Below are 27,119 nucleotides of genomic sequence, written 5' to 3'. Positions count from 1 at the left end.
TCAATTTTTAATGCATAATCGCTCTTTAACTAATCCTGTTTATCCATGCGCAGGGCGAGGCGGGCTCTGAGGGTCCCTCAGGCAAAACTGGACCAGTCGGACCCCAGGGACCTCCAGGAAAGCCCGGTCCAGAAGGCCTGCGTGGAATCCCCGGCCCTGTCGTAAGTCTCGGCTTGCGGAAAAACAGATAAATAAGCAAAAATAAAAAACAACAACAGAAAAAACATATACATGCGCAGGTTCCGTTGCACGCACAGACCAACAGCACTCATCCATGATAATAGACTTCATGAAATAATCAATAGATCCATTTTTGCCCCCTGCTTTACTTTCTCTTGTTTATTTCAAGGCACTTTTTTTCTCCCCTTCCTCCCGTTCGGGCTATTAATCACTGCGGCGAACACAGAAAATCAATGGCAGGGCCGGAGGAAAATACAGCGGGCTGTAACACTCACCACAATTAAATGGCTTTTCACAGGGAGAGCAAGGACTGCCCGGTGCCCCAGGACAAGACGGCCCCCCTGGTCCCATGGTGAGTGGACCCAGGCAGGAGATCTTACAGTGTCTATGTTCTAATGGACACTGGATGAGACTGTGCTGTGTGTTTGAAAAAAAAAAAAAAAGTTGCCAACACTCACTTTGTTGTTCTCTTGCATAATGCATGAGTGCATTTGAAAGGCATTATAATGCATAGAGCATGCCGTGTGAAACATGAGTGTATGTTAGTATATACATGCATATTTAACGATGTTCATTAAGGATTTCAAGCATTGTACATAAAACATTCTAAATGATGAGGTTACAACATGTTTATTCACTATTTATAACCTTAATGAGCTTTGTTATAAGTTGTCAGGCGTGATAATGACTGTTTCGACATTAATTTAGTATTTACTCGATCATAATACATTATGGAAGTGTTCATAATGCCTTATACCTAAGACCTTAGTGGAAAGTGTGACCAAAAAGTTCCCTTGAACGTTCTTCTTCTTCTGTTGTTTTCCAGCTTCATTACAGGTTTTATTTTCCATCTTTCGTTTCCTCACAGCTTATTTTCCACCTCAAGTTATCGATCCTGCCTCTTTTTCCTCTGTCTTGTCTTTTCCGGACTTTTTCTTTTCTCCTCCATCACCGTGAAATAGATTTTTAACTTGCGCTGCCGTTGTGATTCAGGGTCCTCCCGGTCTTCCTGGTCTGAAGGGCGACCCCGGCTCCAAGGGTGAAAAGGTAGGTGTCGGCACTTATCACTGTGTTTACGTCTGCAAGGCGCTTTCATTTCCCCTCACTTGACAAAAAAAAAACAAAAACAAAAAAAACGCATGGAGGTGCTTTGGGGGTCAGCTCAGCCTGCTGGCCGCCCATTAGAAGTGCTGGTCTTCTTCAGCTCTGCAACAGACAAAAGACCTTATTTCTGGGGGCGCACAGAATCATCAGAAGCATCACAAACAGTAAAACGACTTCGGTCCCCAGCTGGGTGGGGGAGAAAAACTCCTGCATCGGTTTGAATATGCAGCCGAAATCTGATGGATCGCCCCTAATCTCCACAATCGTTCCATTTTTTTTGCCGCCGCCAAATTTGTTGGTGAAATATAACTGTACGAGATATTCGGGCAGCGCATATTACTCTCCATCTCGATCTAATTTGCCTCCCACTCATTCGCATGATGACTTCCAAAAGCCGTTGCGAAGAACACAACCGAGAACCCCCCCCCCCCACTCCCCCAACGCCCAATTCAAATTCATCCTCCTCACGTCGCAGCGTCTGCGAAACGAGATTTGCCTTTTTTTTTCTTTTTTTTTTTACTTTTTTTTTTTTACTTTTTTCTCTTCTCTTTGTCACTCCGCAGGGTCACCCCGGTTTGATCGGCCTTATCGGACCACCTGGCGAGCAAGGAGAGAAGGGAGACAGGGGTCTGCCCGGGCCCCAAGGTTCTCCCGGTGGCAAGGGCGACAGTGTGAGTAATTGATGTTTCGGTTCCGCTGCAGGTGTGCAGGGCATGTTTTCCTCCCCGTCTCCCCCCATTTCTGGGCCACCTTTGCTCTCGCGCAGCGGCCCCGGCCACCTGCTGATGATTAGAAGGCGGTGGGGGGTGGGGGGGGGTCGGGGGTCGGGGGGGGGGGGGGGGGTTAGAGGGGTCGCGGAGAGAGAAAGTCTCTCCTCTCGACATATCGAGCAAACACTTTCTTTTTTGCTTCGTATTTTTATTTTTTTTCTATATCATCTCGGGGTGCAATTCAGACGGCGGGCTGGACGGATAGACGATTACATCCGGACTGCCCGGCCGCGATGGGTTTCCTTCTTGTGCCGCGCAGGAAATTAAAGAAAAATAGCCTCTAACCACCTCGCCCAAGCAGGAGTGCTTAATTGTGGCAGCCGCTGCACCAGACAACTCGGAATCTGCCGGCTGACGGTGCCGTGGTCCTCAGTCTGGTTGAAGAATATCTTAGGAAATGAGCTCTTATGACGTCATGATGTTAATAGCGGTTCACATTTAGAGGAAAAGCGCTAACTTATCTGCCGTCTTTTGACTTTTATGTTTATGAAATATGTATATATATATATATATATATGTTAAGGCTGTCAGTCGATTAAAATTTTGAATCGCGCTTAATCACAGTGTCCTGAGTTAACTTGCGATTAATCGCAAATGAATTGAATTTTTTTTACTCAGCTCTATATGTAACTTTTACAAGGTATTTAATGTGTTTCTTATACTCTAGGAAGAATTGGAGAGGGCAATAATATTTCCTTAGTGGAAATATTCTATTTTTACTTTCATTGGAACATTCCAAAACCATTACATACAAAAAACTAAAACTCAAACCTTGAGGTATTCTCAAGCCATGATCGCATTTGTCAATCGCGATATTTTATTTTGAAAATTAACCGTATTCTCTCGTTTTTCTGTGCTTGACTTCCTGTCTGGCTTAACAGCCCTAATCTACATAGTATGTGACAGGTCTTCATTTACCTCTCATCTCATCACAGGGACTCTCTGGATCTTCCGGTCCTCTTGGTCCCCCTGGTACTCCTGGTCTGCCTGTACGTCACTGACTGCTTCATTCATTTGCCAGTAACACTCCCTGACAGAATTGTAATGCCAATGCTTGTCATGTCCAATTCAGGGTCCTCAAGGTCCCAAAGGTGCTAAAGGCTCATCCGTGAGTACTGCCTGTTCTCCGCCGTCACGTCGCCGCTGTCGCTGAGGGTTCTCCAATTTTAACTTCTCGCGTTTCTGTTCTAGGGTCCTGCCGGTCCCAAAGGAGATTCCGGCTCTATTGGACCTCCGGGCCCTCCTGTGAGTATTAAAGCGTCACAAGCGCAAAGTGCTCGAGCGGTGCGCGAAATCCGAGCGCAGAGCTTTTCGTGCGAAATTCTAAGATGAGCGCTCCGTCCCCCCCCGTCGCCCAGGGTCCTCCGGGTGAGGTCATCCAGCCGCTGCCCATCCAGTCGCCCAAGAAGACCAAGCGCTCCAGCGACGTGCAGTCCGACGCCGCCTTCCTGGACTACGGCGAGGGCATGGAGGACATCTTCGGCTCGCTCAACAACCTCAAGCAGGACATCGAGCGCATGAAATACCCCATGGGCACGCAGAACAACCCGGCCCGGACGTGCAAGGACCTGCAGCTCTGCCACCCGGAGTTCCCCGACGGTACGCCCAACGAGTCGGCTTCGAACGCAGCGAAGCGACGAATGAACTCGATGTCTGGCCGAAAGCGGCGGTTACAAAGTCGCCGGGGTTCATCTGTAACATCGAGCAGAAACGATACACGGCCTCAGGCACAGTTAGGAGCATTTCGTCAGGCCACGAAAATGAGTTTTACACTCGGACGCGAGATTCTTCTCTCCTCGATAAAGAGCTTTGTGTGTCTTTTCGCCGTGTTTGCTTCTCCGCAGGCGAGTACTGGATCGATCCCAACCAGGGCTGCTCGGGCGACTCCTTCAAAGTCTACTGTAACTTCACCGCCGGGGGCGAGACCTGCATCCATCCCGATAAGAAGTCCAACGGAGTGAGTGACTCCTCTTGGGGCCCCCCGGCGCAATTCACATGACTTGGGCGCTCGTAATCGTCGGCCCCCTTATCAAACGTTGAGCCATCTCGTATCGCATCAACAAACACAGACGGCGCCGGGGCGGCGGTTTTTGCGTAAAAGAAGACAACTGATTGCTTGGGGGCTTACCTTGCTCTGATTTAATATTTACTGTGCAAACACAACTGGAGAAAAACAACCAAAGGGCTGCGGCGAAAGAAATATTTGAAGTGGAGAAGAAAAAGAAAAAAACTTTTTATCTTTTGCCAGTTGGAGATTCTCAGGCAATGTCCTTTAGTTCTATATTCCAATGTCCTATGGTTGTATGTTATTAATGCATTTTGTTGCCCGCAGGTCAGAATATCTTCCTGGCCCAAGGAAATTCCAGGGTCCTGGTTCAGCGAATTCAAACGTGGTAAAATAGTAAGTCCGCCAATAATTCGTCCATCTCTGCTTTTTTTTTTTTTTCCCTCCCCAACTTTTACCCCATCGCGCAACGTCTCGCAGCCAGAAATATGGAAATGGACGGGGTAGGCGGCATTATCTTGAAAGAGATCAGCCTCTGCTGAAAGCAATTTCTCTGTTTTTGTACACACATAAGAGAGAGAAAAACAAAACAAAAAAACCTTCAATCTCACTGTCAGCGCATTATGATTCTTGGGACACTTTTGCCCGAAGAGACGAGCATCAATAAAACAGAGTAGATTTAAGTGGAGCGTCTTCACAAAGCTTATCATTGAACTCGGCCCTGCTCTGTCCTTGATCAGCCAAACTTCGCCTCCTGCACTCCGAGAGCCGCGTCGCGACGTATTCTCTTGGCTGTCTAGAGAAGGCAAAAGCGTTCGGGAGCTTTGTTAACCGGAGCCGTCGTTAACGTCAACGGGGGTCCGGGAGGCCTTTCGCTTACGATCGTAAAAAATGTTTTCAAGCCATCGAGAGAGGTAAGCTCAACTTAATGGATTGCACACGTCGCTCCCGTGTAATGCAACGTCTCCTCTCTCCACCCCTGGCTGGCTGTGGCAGCGGCTATGATTGATAAAATAAAGACTTTATTTCCCCCCCTCAGTGATGTGTCAATATCCTGCCGCACCCGGCACATGAAAAACCGGGCTGTCTTCCTCCTGCGCGCTGTAGCGATGCGGCCCCGTGCTCGTCTGTGCAAAAATAAATATGGATAGGTGGAAGTTGTTTATTATGAATCGTAGGATCAGCCCTCTTGAGTTGTCGCAAGTCGTTTACGAGGGGTTCCGACGCACACAGCATCGAGAACCAGCACAAATCAGCGCAATGGAATGAAAGGAAACCAAACAATACGAATAAAATACAGACAGTAAAATAATCAGACAAGTTGCAACTGGGGTTTGTGTCGATGTTCAGTGAGACACAGTGACAGAGTCCATGAAAGCGTGAGTAAGATGTGTGAAGATACGCAGGCAGGGTTCGATTAGTGATGGAGAAGATCTACGAGCCACTGGTAGATCAGTGTTCCAATCATTTGGTCCTTTCAACATAAAAGCTTTTCCATCAGTCGATTTGATGGTGCGCGTGAATCAGAATCTAAAACACGTTCATTGCCAGGTTTTACACGTGCAAGGAATTTGCTCTGGTGTAGTTGGCGCTTGAAAAGCAACAGCAATATAATTTAAAAAAAAGAAGCTAAAAACAGCTAACTATATTAAATTTATAAAAATGTAAAAATATATGTACAGGAGAGATGAAATCAACAAAGAGGCAGAAATAATAAAATTTAATGTGCAACATAAGACTGATAGATGGTCTTTTTATAGTGTTGGCGAGTAATCTATTTCTAAGTAATCCAACACTGTAATTGAACTACTTTTTTTAGTAACAGAGTGATGTAACGGGATTACTCTGGCAAAAATGGTAATTATATCAGAATTACTTTATCAAGTAACGATTCCATTACTTTTCTGAGATATTTTGCAAGCTAAAAATGTCTTACTATCCACAAAATGTCTGAAATGTCGAAAAACAACCGAAAACAATGATAAACAATAGAATATTGTGGTTTGTTGTACGTTATGTGTAGGAAACAAGATGTTCTCAACTGTTACTTTTTTAAAACTAAAGTAATTAGTAATTTATTACTTATGTAGTTAAAGAAGTATATAGATAACTTTTAAGGAGTAATCACTGTTTGCAGTAGAATACACACCCAAAGAAAACAATGTTTTTTTTCCCCGCCCTCCACCTTTTCGACAGTTTTCCTACGTTGACGCGGACGGAAACTCGATAAACATGGTGCAGATGACCTTCCTGCGACTACTGACGGCCTCGGCCAGGCAAAACTTCACCTACAGCTGCCACCAGTCGGTGGCTTGGCACGACGCCACCAGCGACAGCTACGAGAAGGCGCTGCGCTTCCTGGGCGCCAACGACGAGGAGATGTCCTATGACAACAACCCGTACATCAAAGCCCTCTCAGACGGATGCGCGGTAAGCCCCCGTCGCAGATGCACTCGCTGTCGCAGATGCAGACCGATTGTTGTGTTCGACTGTGAGTCACACATCAAAAACGCTCGTCTGACTAAAAGGCTGCTTTCGAGGAGCAACCCTTGACATTTACGCCGATACAAATAAGAGCTGTGAAAATTTCAGAATGCGGGTGATTGCTAAAAGCAGACGACAGCTACTGCAACGAAATCAAAAGCTCCAAGCTCGCTTGGTGCACCACACCGGCAAGCGGGAAGTCATATTCGAGAAATTTGCCCATGCTTTATTTCGCTGCTTTGTACCTTAAAAAAAAAAGCACCTTGTTAGCTCATAGCATCCGTTTTTTTAAGCTAATTAATCATACAAAGGCGCTGCTTGAAGTCTCGTGCGGTGCAGTCAGAGAATATGTTTCCCATTTTGTCTAATTTGCTGCTCCCTTTGTCTGTGTGTCTCTCTCTGCAGACGAGGAAGGGCTACGGAAAGACTGTGATGGAGATTAACACTCCCAAAATCGATCAGGTTCCGATCATCGACGTCATGTTGACTGACTTTGGGGATCCTAACCAGAAATTTGGGTTCGAAGTTGGACCCGTTTGCTTCCTTGGCTAGTTTCAACAAAAAAAAAAGAAAGAAAGAAAGAATGGAAAAAAAAGATGGTTTTTTGTTGTTTTTTTTTTTAATATGGACTTGATGGGGCCAGCAGTGAAAGTCGAGAGTTGAGACGTTTTGGGTACCACCGAATCCCATTTCTAGCCCCCCTCCCCCACCCCACCATCACCCCCCTCCTTTACCCTGTTCTATGCCACATGCAAGTTTTGAATAAGAGATGGTGTAGCGAACACGCCTTTCCACGTACGTACACGCGCAACCCAGGAAAAAATACTTTGTTGCCCTTGTAGGGCTCGATTAAAAAAAAAAAAAGGAGAGAGAGAGCGAGATAAAAGAATACAACGACAAACACACGACTTAACCACGCGACGATGAGGCAAAGTTGAAGGACATTCGAACTCGTGGCAGAGGAGAGGGCAGGAGTCAGAGGTCACTAAGAGAGAAACGGGGGGTTGGGCGACACTAGGGGACGCGGACCTCCTCTCGGGATCCTCCAGGTGCTGTATGAAATCGACTACAATGGTGCTTGTTCAAATAAAAGAAAAAAAAACATACACACACACACACTCACACAAAAGTATAAAGAGGTGCTAAGAAAGAAGGTGTATTTTGATAATTATTAAAAAAAAAAAAGAGAGAAAGAAACTGTAATTATTATTTTGTACAATACTGTTATTTCTGAATCCACTCTCAAAACTTGCATGTGTATCCGATTCTGCTCCTCGCTGTTTAAAATTCAAAGTTGCTTGAAAATGTGCCGTGTAAGTTAAAAGACGCCGTTCAAATCAAAGTGAATTGACGTAATCCTGGTATTTTGTTGAACACATACTGTGTACCTTGTCATGAAGCAAATAAAGTGAGCATTCAAACACTTCTCCATTGCTAAATTAGACTGTACGCCCTTTTGTACATAAATATATATAAATATATATATATATACATGTCTATTGACAGTCCCAAGCGTGAGGCTATTCGCTGTTTTGCCCTTGTGAGGAAAGACGTAGGTAAAACAACTGGAAGTATGACGCGAGCGCGGAAACGCGGCAACATCTCCCACTAATGTTGTGATCCTGTGCAAGCAAGAAGAAGCAATCATGGCATTCGTTTTCTCCTTTATTTAATTCTATTTGTTGTTTTTTCTCTCTGTTTTGTTCTCTGACAGGCCTTTGTTTTATTTCGGTTGTATACCTCAGACTTTCTTGATAACCTGTACGATGCAAGGACGCTATGCCCTGTACATACCTTGGTTAAGCAATTAAGTTTATATATTTTGGGTGGGGAAATTTTTTTTTTCTAAGAGAGAATTAAAATAACTGTTAGACATCCACTGTTCAAATCTTTCTGTGAATGCAATGAGAAGTCTCCTAGGTGACCCATTTTTGTAACTAAAATGAGGAAATGTTTTCATGTGCTTTTTATAGTTCATTTAAATATTAAAAAAAAAAAAACTGGATTCTAAACAACGGCGAGCTGAATGTCTCAGTGGTTTCTGTGAGGTGAACGCCGTCTGGCAGTTCAGACAGGTCGGGACTAACAAAATAGCATAAATGTATTCAGCTTGGGTCCATGTATGGAAAATCTGAAAGGCTATTCCATTAAAAGTGGCGGAGGGAACGAAATAACATTCCCCCCCCCTCCCCCCCCCAGAATAAAGACTGATTAGAAAATGAAATGTGGAAACGCACCAACACAGCGACCAGCACAGTGAAATTACAGTCGGCTGCATGTTACATCAAAAATGAAAACTACTTATTGAAACTGACTATTGGCGTTGGAACCCAGCTACGGAAGCCATGTGCAAGAGCACGGGAACAAAAGTGCTAGTTTTGCTGTTATCTTCTTTGCACCGTGTGTTCAGTTAGCAAAAATGCTATTATTTTGTTTGTTTGTTTGTTTGTTTGTTCGTTTATGTCGAACTAAAACAAAACATGCTAGGTTAAATACCACCATTACTACGGACCCTTTCACCTTCTACACCAAAAGGGCACGAGTTTCTTTGCTTGTTTTCTTCATCCCCCCCCCAAAAAAAAAAAACACGACTCTCAGACAAGACTCCGGATATCTTAGAAGTTGTTCACTGCCGTCTTCCAGCTAACTCGTCTCACCTTGAGACTATGCGGGACAAACGCCCTCGAATGCTGAAAACGTAAGCAACGGCTTTTGCCGTGACAAAGAACTGGCCGTCTCTCGCTGCTCCGCCTTTTATTTCCCTCTCAAAGGGAGCGCGGCGAATCGGCGTAACAACAACTGACAAGTCTGCACTCGAAGAAATTGACTTCTGGTTTGCTTTTTTATTTTTTATTTTTTTTGTATCGTAGGGCTCTTTGTAGAAAAGCAACCGGCGAGACTAGTCATGTCACACGCGCGCGCGCCCGCGCGCGCACACATGCAGAAGAAACGGTGCGGAGGCAACCCCCCCGTCGCTACACTGTCATGTCCTTCCGCAAACACTGCGTTTATCTCTGGGGACTGTGTGCGGGCGAGCGCGCGCAGGGCGTGTGTGTGTGTGTGTGTGTGTGTGTGTGTGTGTGTGTGTGTGTGTGTGTGTTTTTAACTTAGTCAAAGTGCGCACTTGATTTAAATGAAGCGATCAGACTTCTTAGAGATCTCGTCGGAGATTCTACCATGCATTACCATATAAATAACTGTCAGCTCGTTTGTCACTTTCAACTCGGTTTTGTCGGATGAACAATGACTTAAAAGGTTTAAAGAGTCTATTCACTGTTGTTAATAACAAAGTAAGAGGATGTGTGTGTGTGTGTGTGTGTGTGTGTGAATAGTGATACAGTAGGCCCAGTATTTCTGTGAAACTGCACCTACATTCCCCTCCTTTTTTTTTCTTTTTTTTTTAATCCACTACACTTTTTGCCCACCCTTTGTTGATTTGAAATAATGAAAAAAAAAAAAAGGAATAGAGGGATAAAAATGATACCGTTGGAAGCCCAGCGCGAGAAATGTGCTCAATCATTGGAAAAGGATCCAGTATCTGACACAATAACGTCCTGGTGGCAAGCGGAGATATATTAAATTGATATATTAAAATGTCAAAGGAAATTTCTTTAGGTTGCGGCAGACTGTCCGTCGTGTCCTCGCTACTGTGGATCAGGTGTCAAACAGAAAGAACAAATCACACAATGGCGTTGACATTTTCTTTTCTTTTCTTTTCTTTTTTTTTTAAACGCCAAGCTATTTCTGTCTATTTACCAATTGGTGCTACTTAACCCCGGTATGTGCACTTAATGGCTGCTATTCCGAGTGACTGACTCAGAGACTTTGTTCAAGTCTAAAACCCCAGAACTTTAAAAACAGAGTTTAAGCGCTCACAGTTTTCGCTCTTCTCTCATTAAAACCTATTATGCACAGTGGTTGATCGACGACTGTTCGGTATCCTTAGTACCAGTGTACCAACACCCCCGGGTGGCCTGGACACAGCAGAGGAGAAGGATTTACTGACCCAGCTGCATTTGACCACACTGCTTTTACAAATGGATCTGGAGGCTGTGGAGAGATTACAGAGCGCCGCAGGGACAACTTGGGGGCTCAGCAGTGATTTTTTTTTAAGAGTATCACAGGGACTCGTCCCATTAAAAAAAAGGGAACAGTGATCCTCTGTCTTGGCATTAGCGAGAGACACTGCGTTCCTTTTTTTTGGACAGGGAATTTCCAAGTTTGAACCCACAGGTAGTGACGTTTGTTTTTGGATCTTCAGTCTGGGAATGACTTGCAAAAATCTCCCCGTCCAATGCAGGTTTAATATGCATGTTGCGTGACAAAAACATAAAGAATTAATAGCATAATCAAAATCAATAAGCATTTATTCTAATAAAGAGCTGACCCGATTGTAGGAATTATTGGTTCTGGTGAGGCTGGAGCCCACCCCACTGGCGAGGTACTGGCGCTACAAAGTCATAATTTGACTGTTTACTAGCTGCGGAGATACTTAAACATTGCCTCTGTATTGAACAAATGGTTTAAATGCAAAATAAACACAACATTAGTTAGCGACAACCACAACTTACTAATACCAACCGTCACACGCACCTGTCAGTCATTCCTGCTGGGTTTAGCGTGCCCTCGGCTGGCACGCAGCTGAGGCACGCGTGCCAGCAGACCTTCGCCGTCCGTGGTCTGCTTCCGGAACAACTGCTGTTAGCCTGCTGTTGCTAACCGTTGCAAATAAACCCTCTTTCCTTACCCATCTTGTGTTGCACTTGGATCGTTACCTGTCGCGTTACACTAACATGGGTGCTTTTGTCAATTTTACCCTGAAGAAAAGATGCGAGGACAAGTGAGACATAAAACTGGAAATGGGGATTGACGTTAAGTGACTGAACATTGTTTGCAGTATGCTACCATTATTTTTCTTGAAATTTAACGCACTCATCCTTTTGGTTTTCTTTATGAGCAAATATTTTCTGGACACGGACCAGTCTGTAAAAGGCCTGCCAGTTGGGGCCCTAAAACCTTTTATGGTTAAAAAAAAAAAAAATTGTACAAGGAACACCGGGGATGAAAACTAACACGTATGAGGAGAGGAAAATGTCAGAAAAAATAACTTTTAAAAACTGAATCCCACACCACACTAACAACGTCAGGATGCTGCTCAGTGTGTCCTTTAATGTTCTTTGTTATTTCATGATGAAGACTGGCCAGCGGCGCCTCCATGCCTTCATTAAATGGACTGCTCAATAAAAAGGGGCTTATTTGGTGACAGTGTGGGCAGTACGCTGGGACATTAATTACACATTTCTTTAATGCATTTATCTTTTTGTTTCCAGGCAGAATAACGTCCTTTATGATGCTCGGCGACTAAATACAGTTTGGTTAAACGAGGTTCAATTGAATACATTCAAAGACGAGTCTGGAGCCGTCACAAAGGTTGGCGCTGATTAGCCAGTCGTGGTCCGGGCCACGTCGGGTTCAAATGAGAGAAAAGGACGCGAGAGGAACTTCCGGTGACTTTAAGAAACTTCAGAAAGTTGAACACCATCCATCCTCTGACGTCACTCCGAGTAATGGTTGAACGGAGCTGGAATTATGGCGCGCCATGGGAAGTTAAAGCTGACAGTATCGGGATGAGATTCCGCGCTCTCTAAAAATAAAACATAGGTTGCATAGCAAATATAGAGAGAGAAAAAAAAAGAACTGAAATGGACCAAGGACTAAAAAAACTCTGCAGCGCAGAGCAAGGAAGAGGAGCCAAGGGAGGACATAAAAGGGAAAAAAAAAAAAAATCTCAGCCAAATGCGAGTGAAACTTTTTTAAGACCGATCCAGTGCTCAAGGCTAGAGATTAAAATGATTGCATCAACTTTATTGAAGGCAGTGGTCGGGTTCTAAAAGCACCAGGATGGCAGCCTTGCCGGAGTCACTCGCTGAAAAGACTGTCATCAGAAAGCCTGAGAAGTGGCCATTCAGTTCGATGGCTTGTCCAGGCTGGAGTCGCTCAAATATATTCTTCTTGTTCAGGAATGGAACATGTTTTTCCAAGATTTTCAAGAGGAGAGGCATCTTAGAAATTGGCCTGTAAAAAAAAAACAAATAACAAAAAAAAACACCAAAGGTTGTACGGCCACCATAAGGCTACTGTTGATAACAGCAAGGCCAGCGAGGGCAGAACCCATTGCGGACAGGCGAGAGGGGATAACGTCGTCAATGGGATCTGAAGGTTTCCCGTGACCATTCACGCCTTTGAGAACGCACACGCGGCGAGCGAAAGATAAAGCTCGAACTGATCAAAGTCAGCGGTGGCGACGAGAGGAGGTCTCGGGTTAACGACTGACGGAGCCGAGGCACTGATTTCTGGAGAGGCGTCCCCAACCTGCTGGATTGAGAAACGAATCCAAAGAGCGCTCGGCGTATTGTGTCATTACTGTGCGCAGCATCAAGCAGCACTGTGGCCAACGGCTAATCTGGTGGCTATTAGACAGTGGCCTCCACTTACTGATGAACATAGCCCTGTCAGTAAGCTTAGCAATTGCTCATGAGAATAGCTTAGAGTAGAGAAAGAGGAATAGGATTCATCTTAAGCTAATACTGTATTTGCTATTATTGAGAATGGAGCTAGCGTTCCTTTCGCCAGCAAATGTTTCCTGAAGTAAACTTAAGCTGATGAGCAAGCCATGAAGAAGTAAGAAAAAGAATCTGTCTTCTTCTTCTTCTAACTTGGCAATGAACATGCTTCTGATCCGGAAATAAATAAACTTGTTGTCAGCTTCGCTGGACGGGGACTTGGAAGTGATTTCAATGCTCGCAATGATTTCTGACAAGCACATTCTGTTTCTTTCTGCCAGCCTCGGCAGTGATCTGATATGGCTGAAGGTTTTCTTTCAAATTGGCCGAGTTGAACCTGCAACTTTCCCCCGCAGCTGCAACATCTGTGGTGTACAAATGTAAACAGCCCGCAGGATGATCGCGAACATCGATTCCCGCCCAAAATGAACAGATAGCGGATGGAGCGTGGAGAGACAGATGGGTCAGTGCCACTTCTGCACTGCCCCCTTTCCCTTTATAGTGTCTCTCTATGTGGCCCAGTGGCGTTAAGCGTGCGGGCAAAGTGCTGCGTCAGCACGAAAAATAATTAAGCGGAGATCATTTTAAAGCGTGGCCGCCCTCAGCTCCGCACGCTTCTCAAAGAGGAACCAGGGGATGTTTGCTGGAAGGCCCCGGGGGGGGATCATCGCAACCACTGTCAGTGAGCCTCACGCGTGGATTTAACAAGGCCGCGTCCTGCAAAGCCAGTTAGCAGCGTCAGCGGTTGGAATCCCGGCGATGCGTCGCATAACGGGGATGAACGGGCCGATCGCTTACCGCAGTGAGCCAGAGAGACGGAAATGACTCTCAGTGCACTTGGCAGTTGCATGTGTACGTGTCATGCCGCGTCTCTGCTTGTTGTTGTGCAGACTGCCAAGGATTCTTTGTTGTTGTTGTTTTTTTTTCTTGCGCGTCCGGCTCACTGCAATGAGCGCGGACAAATTCAATTCCAGTGGAAAACAGTTCAAGTTCATAACTGCGACGAGGCGCCAGGTGTCACGTGTTCTCTCGCGATTCATTCTGGAAAGTAAGAAAGATTTTAATCCGCTCACTGATTTCAAGACACTTGAAAAACCATGAGGAGGTAGTTTGACTGAAGGTGAAAAGACTCATATTATCAGAGTTCAAAAAGAAAGGTATGTCAATTCCACAATTCTGCCGATCAAGTCTTTGTCCGACGACCGCCTCAGACGGTTTCCGCCCCCATTGTCCTTCTGCGTCACCGCCACTGTCGCCTCCAGGCGTTTGAAATGCGGGGCACAAAGTCGGTAAGTTCCGACGATATCCGCGGGTACGATAAGGCTGTGGCGTTACGGCGTCGCTGCGTGATGCGCGGCACAGAAAACCTCGTCTGTGTCTTGGAGCGATTTGGAGCGTCAATCAAACTGGATTTGTTGTTGACACCCCCCCCACCCCCCCTTATCTTATTATTTGACACTGAAATGCCCACGAACCCATACAATTTCAAACTTCACGTTACACTGGTTCTTAAAACTGTCCGTTGCTCGATAAAGTCCTTCTAATGCCCGAGGGGTCGGTTATTTTTTGATAAATGATTTTTTTCCCCCCCATTTCTTTGCATTTCAAACAAGGAACTTCTGAGTCAACTGTAACTGTCCAAGACTACTTCCTAGAACGCTATATAAAATGGTTATATATTAATGTGGCACAAAGTGTTTTTAGAATTAATTAATTAATTTTGAGCAACTTGGAAGCGGATTGAAATCGCTGTGATATTTCATTTATTTTCCGATGAGTATAGTCGTAGTGGCATTGGTGGGAGCACCCGGTCAGAAGAGGGCGCCGCGTTTGGACGGTCTCGGTGGCTGACCGCCGCTCAGTAGTAGAGCGGGTAGCCACGGCACAACAGCGACAAACACAAATGTCAGCCCTGAGCACCTGTGCCTGACGATCTCACTCTTGCGAGACGCGCAGACACCATAACCGGAAGTAATATCAATATCTAAAGTGACATTATGTGTTAGAACCTTAGACCGTGGTTGTGATGGGGTGTTATCCCGAACGAGACGCATGACACAAACGCCAACGCCTAATAAAGTCCGCTTGCAACTTGTTGCCGACCCGTAAGACAGTGTGCAATTTCCTGTCGGTCCTTCAGAATAAAGAGCACTGAAAAATATATTAGCGGTTATCTATGTTATATTTGATTGTATTACTTTGGAAGTGGAGTTTGTTCGTTATTTCTAGTAATTATTGATTGAAACAAAGACAATAACATATACTGATGGTTTGAAAGCACTAATAAGTTAAATTGAAATAATACTTTGGTAGTAGGGGAAGTAGCCATAGCACAGGTGAGATCGTCAGGCACAGGTGCTGAGAGCTGACATTTGTGTTTGTCGCTGGTCCTACAGAAATAAAAATAATGAATGTGCCTTTTTTGGTGGTTATGCTTTCTTTTCAGCTGCTTTTGTCTTCTGCGCGCTTTTATTGATTCAGTTTTTAAAACAAGAAGAACTGCGCAGGATGTATGGGATAAGTTTTGTGTAGTTTAACTTCATCCTGCACAGAGTGGTACAGTGGAACGGTCTTGTCAAGTATTTTTTACATATTTTATTTATTTTTTGTTTTTCTTTCAACCTGTTCTGTGGTGGACACAGCGATGCTCCTCGTGTTACCCTAACCCCCAGCCAGGCCGTCTTCGCCTCGCGCTGGTGTTTGCCTCCGAAATCCTCAAGTGGACTTCAAGGCCACGTTTAAAAAGAGAGAGCGAGGCGGCCGGAGTGATCAGAGGGACGCGGCAAGTGATTGTGAAGGAGCCCTGAGGCGCATGCCAGGGCTCCTCTCGTTAGAAAACCTGAGAGCCCATCAGCCGCCGGTCCGCCGGGAGCTGTAACAAAGCTCACCGCGTGCAGCGCTTCAAAGACACGCTCTCATCTGAATAAGCAAAGATGAGCCGGCATTCCACGCGCGAGGTGCCGGGCGCGGCGCTGAATCCCAAACACCCAAAGGAGAGAGTCGGCCTCCTGACCTCAGCACCAATAAAATTGTACGCGCTGATCCCGGGGGGGGGGCGTGCGTGCCGCTTTTTAAACAGCTGGGGCGCACGCCGCAGGATTGTGTTTACCAGCCAAGGACAAGGAAGGCAAACCTCGCAGGGGGCACGGAAGACACGGCAGAATAGATCTTCGGCGGCAGCTCTTAAAACATTTAACAGCTCGGGTCGTTTTTTTTTTTTTTTCTCTCTCTCGTTTTTTTTCCCAAAATAAAGAATAAAAGAAGAGAAGGACGAAACCGCTTCAACGAGCGCTCAAGGTCAAGCCCGTACTGATACATTTTTTGGGGGGGGGAACCAGCGCGAGTGAAAGTGCGACGAGTGATTGTCGTAATAGAGGCGAATAATTAATTGTCTGATTTAAAAAAAAAAAAAAAAAAGCACTCTGCTGTTTGGAAAATTGACCCAGTGTGTAGCCCGTTTGTGAGCGTGTATGCATGCGTGCGTGGGTTGGGTCAAGTACACTGCCAGTAGTAATTTTTTTTTTTGGTCGCTGGTCGGTGATCAGTATTTCACAAGCACCAAGTCCCACTTTTGGTTATTTCAAAAAATAACGCTACGATTTTTCTCTTTTGTCAAAAGGAGTCTATTGACTTTTTCGCCTCTCTATTATTTTACATTTGGAAAGATAAAGCAGCTCAACTCTTACTCCCCCACTTCCAACACACACACACACGCACACACACACACACAGACAAATTCAGAACTATGAGTCGAACAACCAAAACAAAAATTAACACAATCGACAAACTATTTTCTATGATTTTGGTCATTTCAGGGCCTCGGTACAAACACAGGAACAACGACTGATTTAAAAAAAGAGTCCTGCTTGATTCTTTAGTCCCCTTAGGTAACCTTGGGGGATTGTAATGCGTTGAGTGGAGAGAGAGAGAGAGCGCAGTTGAGACTTTCCTTAGAAAAAGAGTATTTATGCTCCAACTGTGCGTCCCGGATAGCTTCAGGTCAAGTCGCCTCCGCTCTCCTTCCTGAATGCCGGGACATCGTCGTCATCATCATCACACCTCGCAGCGTGTTTCCGTTTGTTCCCCGAGTTCCATTTTTTTCCACAGTGTTTTTTTTTTCCTTCCTACGAAAACTTCTCCACTTTCATCTGATAAAAGTCAGTGTTACGTAACACGGATCTATTGCACTGAAAGGGATATACAGTATACGTTGAGTGGAAATAATAATAGCACTCGGCATCGTCGTTGAGGCGACCAACACTGCTGCCATTCTCTGCTTTTTAAGAAATAACCACAAAGTGGCGCTCCCCCCCCCCCCGGGTGCATCAGGTGGCGCTAGACCTGGCTAACACCCCACGGAGAGCTTCAGAGTAGCCGTGACAACTGACCTTTTTCGCCCCTTGCATAGCCATGGCATTGGAGATTCTTCGCTTTTCACTTCCAGGCCATTTGAGAAATCCCCCATTCGCATCATTTGCAGAGGGGAATTGCTTTCCAGGGGCCAACGTACATTCAAGGGAAAAAGGCGCCGCGCTCATGCTGAAAACGCAAAAAAAAAAAAAAAACGTTCCGCGCCCCGTCCGGACCGTTCTGCTGAGGATGGGATGGAGTTCAGTGTCTTCTGCTACTTTCTGCAGGAGTACGCAATTGTGTTTCTCTCAAACTTCACTCTGACTGTTCCGTGCCCGTCCCGGGAAGCTATGTTCGGTGCAAATAAACAATGCATTCACTCAATCCCGACTGAGATTCTCCAGCTACAATATTATTCTTACCTCCTCCCTCCAGTGTTCTAAAAAATGGACTGCTGGCTTTTGTTTTCCAGGTAATCCACCTCTGCTTACAAATCCGACAGCTGCTTTGTGTCTCTCTGTCGGAATCTGGAATTTTCCTTGAGGACAGGTTCCTGTTTTAACTGTATTGATATATATTTGGGACATATATGTATTTATATACATATATATATATATATATATATATGTATTTCAAGACAGTCTTGCAGTTGCAGTTGATGAGAGGTTAAACGTTTTGGTTACATTAATTACTTTCATTAATTTGCAAATTACACATTAAACCTTGCTGTTTCTTCCATATTAGTCCACAGGTAAACAAAGATCCACATTGTGTAAGATCTTAGATGATTTCTCAAAGTATTAAGCCGGTGCAGAATTACCTGTATGCACAACTCTGCCAGAATGACTTTGCAGACAAAAACCTCCTTCGTGGTCTCCAGCTTCTCAATCAGTTCGTACATTCTGAAAAAGCGCCTCTCATTTACTCCAGGAACACCCGAGATGTTTGACATGACAACACGGGATTATGCCCATCGGTCCCGATGGATTTGATATTTAGCCCACATCTACCTTTGCCGTCACTCCCTCCGAGATGGATCGCAGTACGCCAGCGAGATTGGCGTTTTCATCTTTGCGAAGCGAGGCGCTGTCATCATGCAGAAAAGGTCGTCATACAAAACGTCCTTGTTGTTATCACCGGTTGAAAATAGTTTCGGTTTCATCTTCCCCCCCCCGTTCCATTTTATTTTCCCCTTTGGAAAAACACACGTTGCCACTGCGTCAAACTGAAAATGCACCATCACGCGTTGGGGAGCTAACTCGCAGGCACCCGGCTGCCAGGAACAACCCCGTATTAAATCCATGTATTTACGCAGAACAGTCGGCAGTGGCACAGTCGGAGCGGAGCGTGCACATCTGTTTGATGGGGCAACGGAATACTTGCTCCAGCTAAACTCCTGTTTGAGCTGAAAATTGATGATGCCACGCATCAGTGGGCTAATCCGCCTGAGTTGAAAGGGAGGGGGGGGGGAACAGCTCTGCCCAGGCAGGCGGAGTTATATCAGACGCTGACAGATTGGACATTTTTGCCTTAATGTATATGAAGACTGATTGACTGCCATGGAGTTGAGAGAAATACCAGCGGCAGCAGAGGTATCACTGGAAAACACTACCAGGTTGCTAATAATGAACATAAGGGAGTTATGTTGTCTAAATCAGCCAGCTGTAAAATGAAAACCACCTAACGGGAACAATGCGTTTGTGTACACTATCAATTTCAGATGCATTGTTTGGTGGCCGGCCTGTAACCGTTCTCCGGCGCGGAGGTAGTTCCAACATCCACTTCAAAATTTTCCCCCCTTTACTGGAAAGCATTCTCAAGCGCTGTTGAATATTCAGCGGATTCCATAACCACACTCGGATGAGAGGTCCTCATTTACGTGCTCAAGTGGCACTCGCAGCTCCAAAGCTGGCCCGAAGAAGAAGAAGAAGAAGAAGGAGGAGGAAGAAGAAGAAGAAGAAGGAGCTACTTGCTGATTGCTACAGAGAAGCTGCCAATTGGGCTCCGGTTTGATCAGAAACAGAGGAAAACTATAAATATACAGATTTTTGGGGTTTTGTCACTGGACATTATTGCCAAGTTGATTTCATTCAATCTAGTATTGGGAGAAGTTTCATGGGGTTCGTGAGAAGTTTCAACAGTGGCTGCATTGCAGCTGGACCCTGGCCAGTCACATGGGGCTAATGTAGCGCCTGGCAACAGGAAAGTAAGTCTGTTTAGAACGATAGCGTGACAAATGTAAAGGTAACGTAAGGTTCCGATGAGATCGTTCCCCCATTGGGGGTAAATCCAAAGGATTTGGGGAATGGGCCACACGGCATGCCAAGTGATCCTCCCTGACTGATCCTGGCTGCAGTGTCTGACGGCCAGGGAAACGGCCACCGTGTTATGAAACTTTGAGGACGGGCTGCCCTGAGGGCTTGACACGCTGCAGACCTGCTGGGATGCAGCCACGCAGCCGTCCAGGTTTAACGGCGAGCGGCCCCAGACAGAGGAAAACATTCAGCAATCGTTGTGGAGGAAAAATGCCTCGCCGGTGTCAGAGGTCGGAGAGGGCAGGTCAGTCGCAGAGTATAGAGAGGCAGCAGTGTTTCGAATGAAAACTGGTTACTGCCAGGATATGCAGAACGACATCGCGGACCGTGCAACACCTCCAATCTTGGAAGAAGAAAAAAAAAAAAAAAAAAATCATAATTACCCAGTATGGACAAGGTGCAAATTTCAAGGCTAAAGAGATGTTGTAATTTCAGGTATATGGACTTTCGTCAGACCTGTGCAGGCACTGCGTTTTGCATTTGGTTATGCAAGGGTGGGCTGACATTTCCCCGAGCTATCTCAGTCACGCAAGGAGCGAATGAGGCCGCATCACGGTCCTAATCATATGAAACAGAACAAATGGAAGAAGAAAGAAAAAACAAGGTTTTTTTTTCTGTGTGTGTATCGTCTGCGGTGATCGTCGCAAATAATAATCATTCCAGTTTCATGCAAGGGTCAGCAATGATCATGACATCCAAAGTTCAACTGTTGGGCAAAGATGTGAGCTCAGCTCCGCGTACTACTTCTGCCCAGTGTTTGCATTTTACATTTCACGCGCACCGTCGCCATCAGAAGCCGTCTTGCGAGCGTCGCCGCGCAATGTTCATCACAGGAACTCGGCGAGGGGAGCGCGTCTTGTCCCCAGACATATCAATTAATTCATCAGCGCAGCCAAAAATAGAAAAGCCTTGTCTGAATTTCATTAAATTGATCTCTCCCCCCCCCATAAAAACCAAAAAACCCAACAACAAAACAAAAAATTTGCATAGCCCTGTAAGTGCAAGATGCAAATAAAAAGGCATAAAAAGCCCTCAGACGGAATACGTCTTGGGCATTTTCTTGTGTCCAACATGATTTGAAAGGGAAGCCACGTACAATTGTGGAGGATAGTGGAGGGTTCGGCGTTGGGCTCAATAAAAGCAGGAGTCATAATGCGGAGGCAGCTTTGAAAGGGTAATTACGTGAGCGCTAATTGAGGCGCTGTGGTCTGGAATTAGCTGTGCACGTCTCTCTGTGTCTGTGTTTATGAGCAGAATTGCTGCTTTATTTGAAGAATAAGACAACTCCTCACCCAGCGGTGATGTGTGAAGTGATGGTCTATGCCAAGAGGATGTTATGCCTTACATGGGATTTTTCTCAGGAGCTTACAAAAGGGACAAAGGCACACGGACCCTCTCTGCTGGGTGGAAGTGTTTCTGAATTTTTTTTTTGTTTTTTGTTCCCTTTCATCTCATATTTTCTGCTCGCTGCTGTGGCGCAGTTGATATAAAAGGGCAAAACCCTCAATTTGTCAGCCTCAAGCCTGCAACCAAACGCAGTGCGAGCGCCCAAGAGTGTGAAGTCACAGGGCTTGTTGCTTAATCTTTGTCAGCTTGTGGCTTTTGTTTGAAGGCCCTGGCACCGTGACATTGCAGAGAGGAGGAGAAGTCCTTATTTCTCAGCACGCTCGCTCTCGGTCAATATTTAGCGTGATACTGACAAACGAAACACTGAGATTCTTTTCAAATCTTGAACGAAGGTTTTTTTTTTTTTTTTTTTTTTTCCAAAGCAGCCCTAACTGGCATCAAGCAGCTCCGCGCCGAGCACAGCTCCTCTTGTTCGTCACCGCATGTCGTCCCTTTGGAGTGGCCTCATGTGCTTCACCTTTCATCTGATCAGGCCTCATTAGGCAGAGTTGAAAACAGCTGCAGAGGCTTGTGACCCATGAAAGAAATAGATAGAAAAGTCTTTTGAATTTCTTTGGAAATAGAGGTTTATGAACCTTTCTAAAAAATAAAAAAAAATAAAAAAAATAAAATGAAAAATGGCATATATATATATATATAGCTGTATATATATATATATATATATATATATATATATATATATATATATATATATATATATATATATATATATATATATATATGACCTAAAGTACATAGAAGTACTTAGCCTGTATGAAATGGCATTTCAGTCATTCGTTAGATTAATTAAGTTGTCCTTTTGTATTGAAGGAGGCATAGTGTTTGTTTGCATGATTACAAAAATGTCATATGTCCATTCAGAGGAAAAGTACCTTGTTTTGCCAAAAGTATAACGTTTGACACATACATTTTAACACAATCCAAACTTCGTCAATGTGCATTCTCTCAGCACAGACAATGATTATTTTGGGGGGAAAATCTCTAGCCACTTACTTCTATGTTTGACTTTACTCATGAATATAAGATCGAGGCCTCAGAAGCTAACAGCAAATACAGTTGGTTTCATATGGTGACGTACGATGAGGCCATATCTGCACTTAAGCGGAGTCTGATTTTTTTTTCGTCCTGCTTTCACTTTTACTTCACTCCATATTTTGGATGAGGTACATTATCATAATCCGATACTTTTTTTTTTTTTTTTGGCATACCATCACGAGTTCTAAATATTCTGAGGTATCATTCATGACCCAACCCTGCAGAGTCACTACCAGAGCAGTGTGGGTGCCTCTGCCACGAGCGACAAGCAGCGACTACAAGGTTTGGTAATCAAACTGCCTTTGAGCAACATCGCATCGCAAATCCGCCTCTTGGTCTGGATCTCAGGTGACAGGAACCTCCTGAATTTAAATCCGTCAATATAATATAGCAATATCCCAAATCCAAAAAATACATATATATTTTTTTTAAATGACTACTCTTAATCCTGAATTACAAACATATTGAATACTGCAACACTCCTACTTGAGAGCTTGGTGTTTCCAGTTCTCCTGTTCTCCTTTTTACACTTTCATTTTCTAGCAGATCCATTTTGGTCTGGCAGTGAATGACAGCCAAAGCAGTACTTTTCACACCAGCGGCTCGGACGCAAGACGCACGACCTCTCACATTAAATGTGCTGTTTCTTCCCCTGTTTTTTTTTTTTTTTTATCCTCCCCCCCGTAACCCCAGAGACCATTCGATGTTGCTGAGCAACTAATGCCAGGAAAGAGCCATGGACAGAATGAGGAAGGAATAAAAGATCAGGGAAATGACAGGAAGAGTGAAAGTAGAGCCGTGGTGGAACATGAGGATTTGTAGAAGGTTCAAAGTAATGGGGAGGGAAGCAAATCTACTGCAACAAAAACACCAAGGGGGGGGGGCAGCGTGCAATCTGTTCACATTGCACGCTGCAAACACACCCTTTTTCGTGAGTGTTTGAGAAATTTCTGAAAAAGTCTTTGATATATTGCACGTTCAGCAACTGCGTTATGAACTTAACCCCAATGATCCGACTTTGCCTTGATAATGCGCGATGAGCAGTATTTTAATTCAGCAGGTGTCGCTTTTACATCGAGAGTGTTTGAGGAGCGTTAGCTGAAGGTCGGACAGGGTGTCAGCCGCGATTCATTCTGCACCTCCGTCATTAAAAACCACGGCGGATCACTCTGGAGTGTCAGTTAGAGGACGCGCTTGCACCGAGTTCTCCGTTGAAACTCTCCGCTTGCTTTATTTGTTTGCTTTGTGCGAGATCAGTTGGGGGGACTGGACGCGTTCAAATGAAAACCTTAATATTCTGTCCTCGCTTGAGTTGATGTCAAACTCGACAGATAGTTAACATGTGAGACGATCCAATAAAGGTTTAAGGTTTTTTTTACTGATTTCCTTGCATTTCCATCTTGAACAGTGTGGTTGAATCCACTCTCAACTTTTAGAAAACGGGAGCAAAACATACAAACAAAATATAATCACTATCCACTCTTTGGAGTATTTCCATATAATTCTAATGTTACTTAAATCAACTGTGGGCACAGCTAGGCTATATCATTTCAACTAAAAGCAGATCTCTGTAGTTAGCTATCCGTTGTACAAACAAGCTAGCCATTGAGCAAACTATGATTAGCAAATTCTGGAAAAGGAATCAAAAATTTATTAGACATGAGAATATGCACCCTGTCATCTTCGTAACATAGTTAGACAACAAATAAGCGTGTCAGTATCTACTCACATGCATATAGTCTCCAAATATGGCCATTAACTACGTATTTAACTAAACTATTTAAACTCAATAACAATGTATTGATAAAAAGCTTCCTGAGGTGGTTCGTTATTTGTTTTTGTTTTGTTTTTTTCATCAGGCTTCGTTGAAAAATATTCTCTCTCCCTCTTGCTAAGGATCTGGCAGAGCTATGTTATCATTCACGTTAGGCCTCTGATTTTCTGTTGTTGTTGGTCTACGTGATTTTTGAATCTTGATAATTTTGCAAGATGAAAATAGAACTTTTTGAATATTTTATAAAAAGTTGATGTGATAGTCAATGTTTATCAATACATAGAGCAGTTGCAGGAGTCAGGAGGACCACCTCACAATACACCAAGACTCCTTAAAGACTAATTAGAAGACCTTTGGGTATATAAATGCAAGAGGCAGACACACACACACACGCTTGCTGATCCCTCACTAACAAATTAACCTTTACTTAATGGCTCCCCTGTGATAACTGGTAAACATTTAAAAGAAAATGTGTGAGTGTACCATGTTGACTTGATTAATCATTAATGTCCCCCTAGGGGCAACTTGATATACAGCAGCCGCTGGCACAATCAACACCAAAGATAAAACACACACAATGGTAGCAAATAGGTGGAACATCAAGTCGTCAGCATACAGCTGTTTCAAATATTCAACAGCCGATGAAATGAATGTTCTCAGGTATCTATTAGACCTGGCCTACCTGAAAAAAAGACAGCCTCCGTCCTTATGGCAGTAGCCATACTAACGAGGCTTAGATTGCTAAGCCAACAACATGACTGAAAATGTGAGTCCAAACTCAGCAAAAGATGAATAAAACATTCTCACAAGGGAGCTGAAAAGTCCTCAGCTTCCTCAGATAAAACAACCTTTGGTTGACCTTCTTGCAGATTCTGTCTCTGCTAGCCTCAAAGGTCAGCTTATCATGCGGAATACTTCTGAGGTACTTACGCCGGCCGGCCGTCTCGAGTGCAGGCCCTTTTATGAGCGCTGATGGCAGGGTAGTAGGAGGGTTTCCGCGAAAAATCAAACCTCATATCTTGGGTCTTACTGACGTTTTCCCGTCTTAACCACCGAGGGCTTGTTTTTTTTTTTTTCTTCTTACTTTGCAAATGCAGGAAGGCTAATAGGCGTCAAGGACATCGGGGGACGAAATGAAAAGGACCGAGCACAGGAGTGCAGCGGTAAAGCAGCGGAGGCGAGATGGACGCTTTTAATTTCGCAAAACAAACAGCACTCTCCATTAAACGTCCCTCTAATGGAGCGGCGAATAACGGGGGCCGTAATACGTGGACGAATGTTAACGGCGCAACACGCGGCAAACACCCCGACCTGCCTTATCGCAAACACAATCTCCTTGAGGAATATTGGAATAAGCTCATTTGGTTTGCGCCGCACTCCAGAAGAAGGCGTGTTTAATTTTAATTACCGCAACGCGACCAGCTGAGCGAGCCCTATTAGGAGCCTGCTCCGTGAAGACTCCATTACAGCGCTGTGAAAAGCCATTGCCGTAATACTGGGAGGATTCCCCCCCGCCCCCCCCCCCCCGCCCCCCCCTTCTCTCTCTCTCTACCTTGCCCTAATCTACTTTATAATTTGCAGTGAATTCCTTATATCAACTCACCCCAAAATTAGAGGTCAGAATCGTCTCGTTAGCATGCAAACACCGTCGGCCCGCTTGCTTTCTACTTCCGCCAGTTTCTCCTCCTCCTCCTCCTCCTCCTCCTCAAACAAGCAGCGTGGAGGAAGGCTGAACTCTCTGGCAAGTAAACCGGGCTGGACGCCTGAAAACTTTAAATAAATAAAAAAAAAGCAATATTTTTTTGGAATTAGAATGAATTTAAAGTTTTCGATCAGTTGGAGACAACATACAGTAGAGTTTCTGACAATAAAGCTCAGGTTTTCTTCTCCAAAACAAAAGGAGCTTTTTCTATTTGGTGGCCCCATAATTGCCTGACTGGATATTGGCATTTTCCTTTTTTCACTTTTTTTTTTTTTTTTTTTTTTAGCAAGTCTGACTGATTTTTCTTCATCCTGTCCCATTGTATTTTGCCATTTTGTTATTTATGAAACGACTTTATGAAAAAACGACACCGGAGTCTAGTCAGCAACCCGATGGTGTAATTTATACTCGTGTAAGTGGGGTTTTCAGACTTTGTAGTAGAGTAACAGCTCTGGCCTGAAGAGTTGTGATTGCCAGGCAGTGTCTCAGAATCTACAGCCCCAGAAAATAAATGCTATGTTTTGTCTCCTCGCTGCCAGGGACCGACACAAGGACAAACCTATCTATAAATGACACAGACCACGACTGGGATGGCATAAGGGAATGAGAGGCGTCAAGTGCCTGTGAGTGTTCGGTAGATCTAAAACGCAGTCACGACAAAAAAAATAGCTGCTGGCCCTAAACTTTCAAGGTTTGTGACGAGCTTTGAGTGCTTTAAACTGCGGGATTTTTACTGATGTCACAAGCGCAGACAGTCGACAACGACACTGTAGTTCTGCTTAAACTCTCTTGTGCGATAGGGGTCAGATTGCAGAAAGGCGGAAAGGATTCAAGAGGGTGCGTTTCTAACAAACGTTTCGCATTTTCTAGAAGTGAGCTGAAAAAAAACAAAAACAAACCCCAGTGCAGATGTCCAACTCGAGCGTCTTGGCTCGCGGCCGCTCCTCATTGGGGGTCACTCGGCTTTGCCATCTGCTGCTGACTGTGATGAATGCGAGCAGCTGACGCGCAGAGGGATGTCTCTCCTTAGCCCAGGCGGCGTCAGTACACCTGATTCTCACCTTAAGTAATGGACTCGCTCACCGGATTCACCATCAATCACTGTGTTTTTTGTGTCTCCCTTGAGTGTGCATGTAATACACGTTTGCCTCTCGTTTCCATTTCAGTCTCATCGAGTGGATCGACCTTCTAAGAAAGGAAAAAGGGCCGATGGTGAAAGGCCTGTGAAACGTTGCCGTTTTTCTAAATTCAAGTCGACAGAAAGACGAGTTGTCCGAATCACTGGGTTCGCCATCAACCACTGTGTTTTTTTGTGTGTCTCTCTTGAGTGTGCACGTAATACACGTACAATAAACTGTTGCACGGAAGAGTATGGCCGCATTTCTTTGTTTATTTATTCGTCCTGTCATTTGTACAAATTCACCCTCACA

The 27,119-nt window shown here is 44.7% G+C and overlaps 1 protein-coding gene across 6 annotated transcripts in view; it reads left to right on the top strand.

Annotated features, from left to right (window-relative positions):
- Positions 1-8,558, top strand: part of col11a1a (collagen, type XI, alpha 1a) — a 64,275-nt gene extending 55,717 nt beyond the window's left edge. For all 6 annotated transcript variants that reach the window (XM_076013703.1, XM_076013704.1, XM_076013707.1 and 3 more), the window contains 12 exons: positions 54-161; positions 479-532; positions 1,174-1,227; positions 1,848-1,955; positions 2,990-3,043; positions 3,127-3,162; positions 3,246-3,299; positions 3,413-3,653; positions 3,899-4,011; positions 4,387-4,455; positions 6,256-6,489; positions 6,949-8,558. In XM_076013703.1, coding sequence (XP_075869818.1) covers positions 54-161; positions 479-532; positions 1,174-1,227; positions 1,848-1,955; positions 2,990-3,043; positions 3,127-3,162; positions 3,246-3,299; positions 3,413-3,653; positions 3,899-4,011; positions 4,387-4,455; positions 6,256-6,489; positions 6,949-7,095 — 1,272 coding nt within the window. In that variant the 3' untranslated portion in view covers positions 7,096-8,558. The remainder of the gene's footprint in view (positions 1-53; positions 162-478; positions 533-1,173; positions 1,228-1,847; positions 1,956-2,989; positions 3,044-3,126; positions 3,163-3,245; positions 3,300-3,412; positions 3,654-3,898; positions 4,012-4,386; positions 4,456-6,255; positions 6,490-6,948) is intronic.
- Positions 8,559-27,119: the final 18,561 nt, after the last annotated feature.

This window comes from Nelusetta ayraudi, unplaced genomic scaffold (genome assembly GCF_046127955.1).
Source record: "Nelusetta ayraudi isolate G7.1 ecotype Tasmania unplaced genomic scaffold, CSIRO-AGI_Nayr_v1 ptg000155l, whole genome shotgun sequence".
Classification (NCBI taxonomy): Eukaryota; Metazoa; Chordata; class Actinopteri; order Tetraodontiformes; family Monacanthidae; genus Nelusetta; species Nelusetta ayraudi.
Note: the sequence above shows the minus strand (reverse complement) of the source record. Positions and strands in the feature narration are given on the sequence as shown.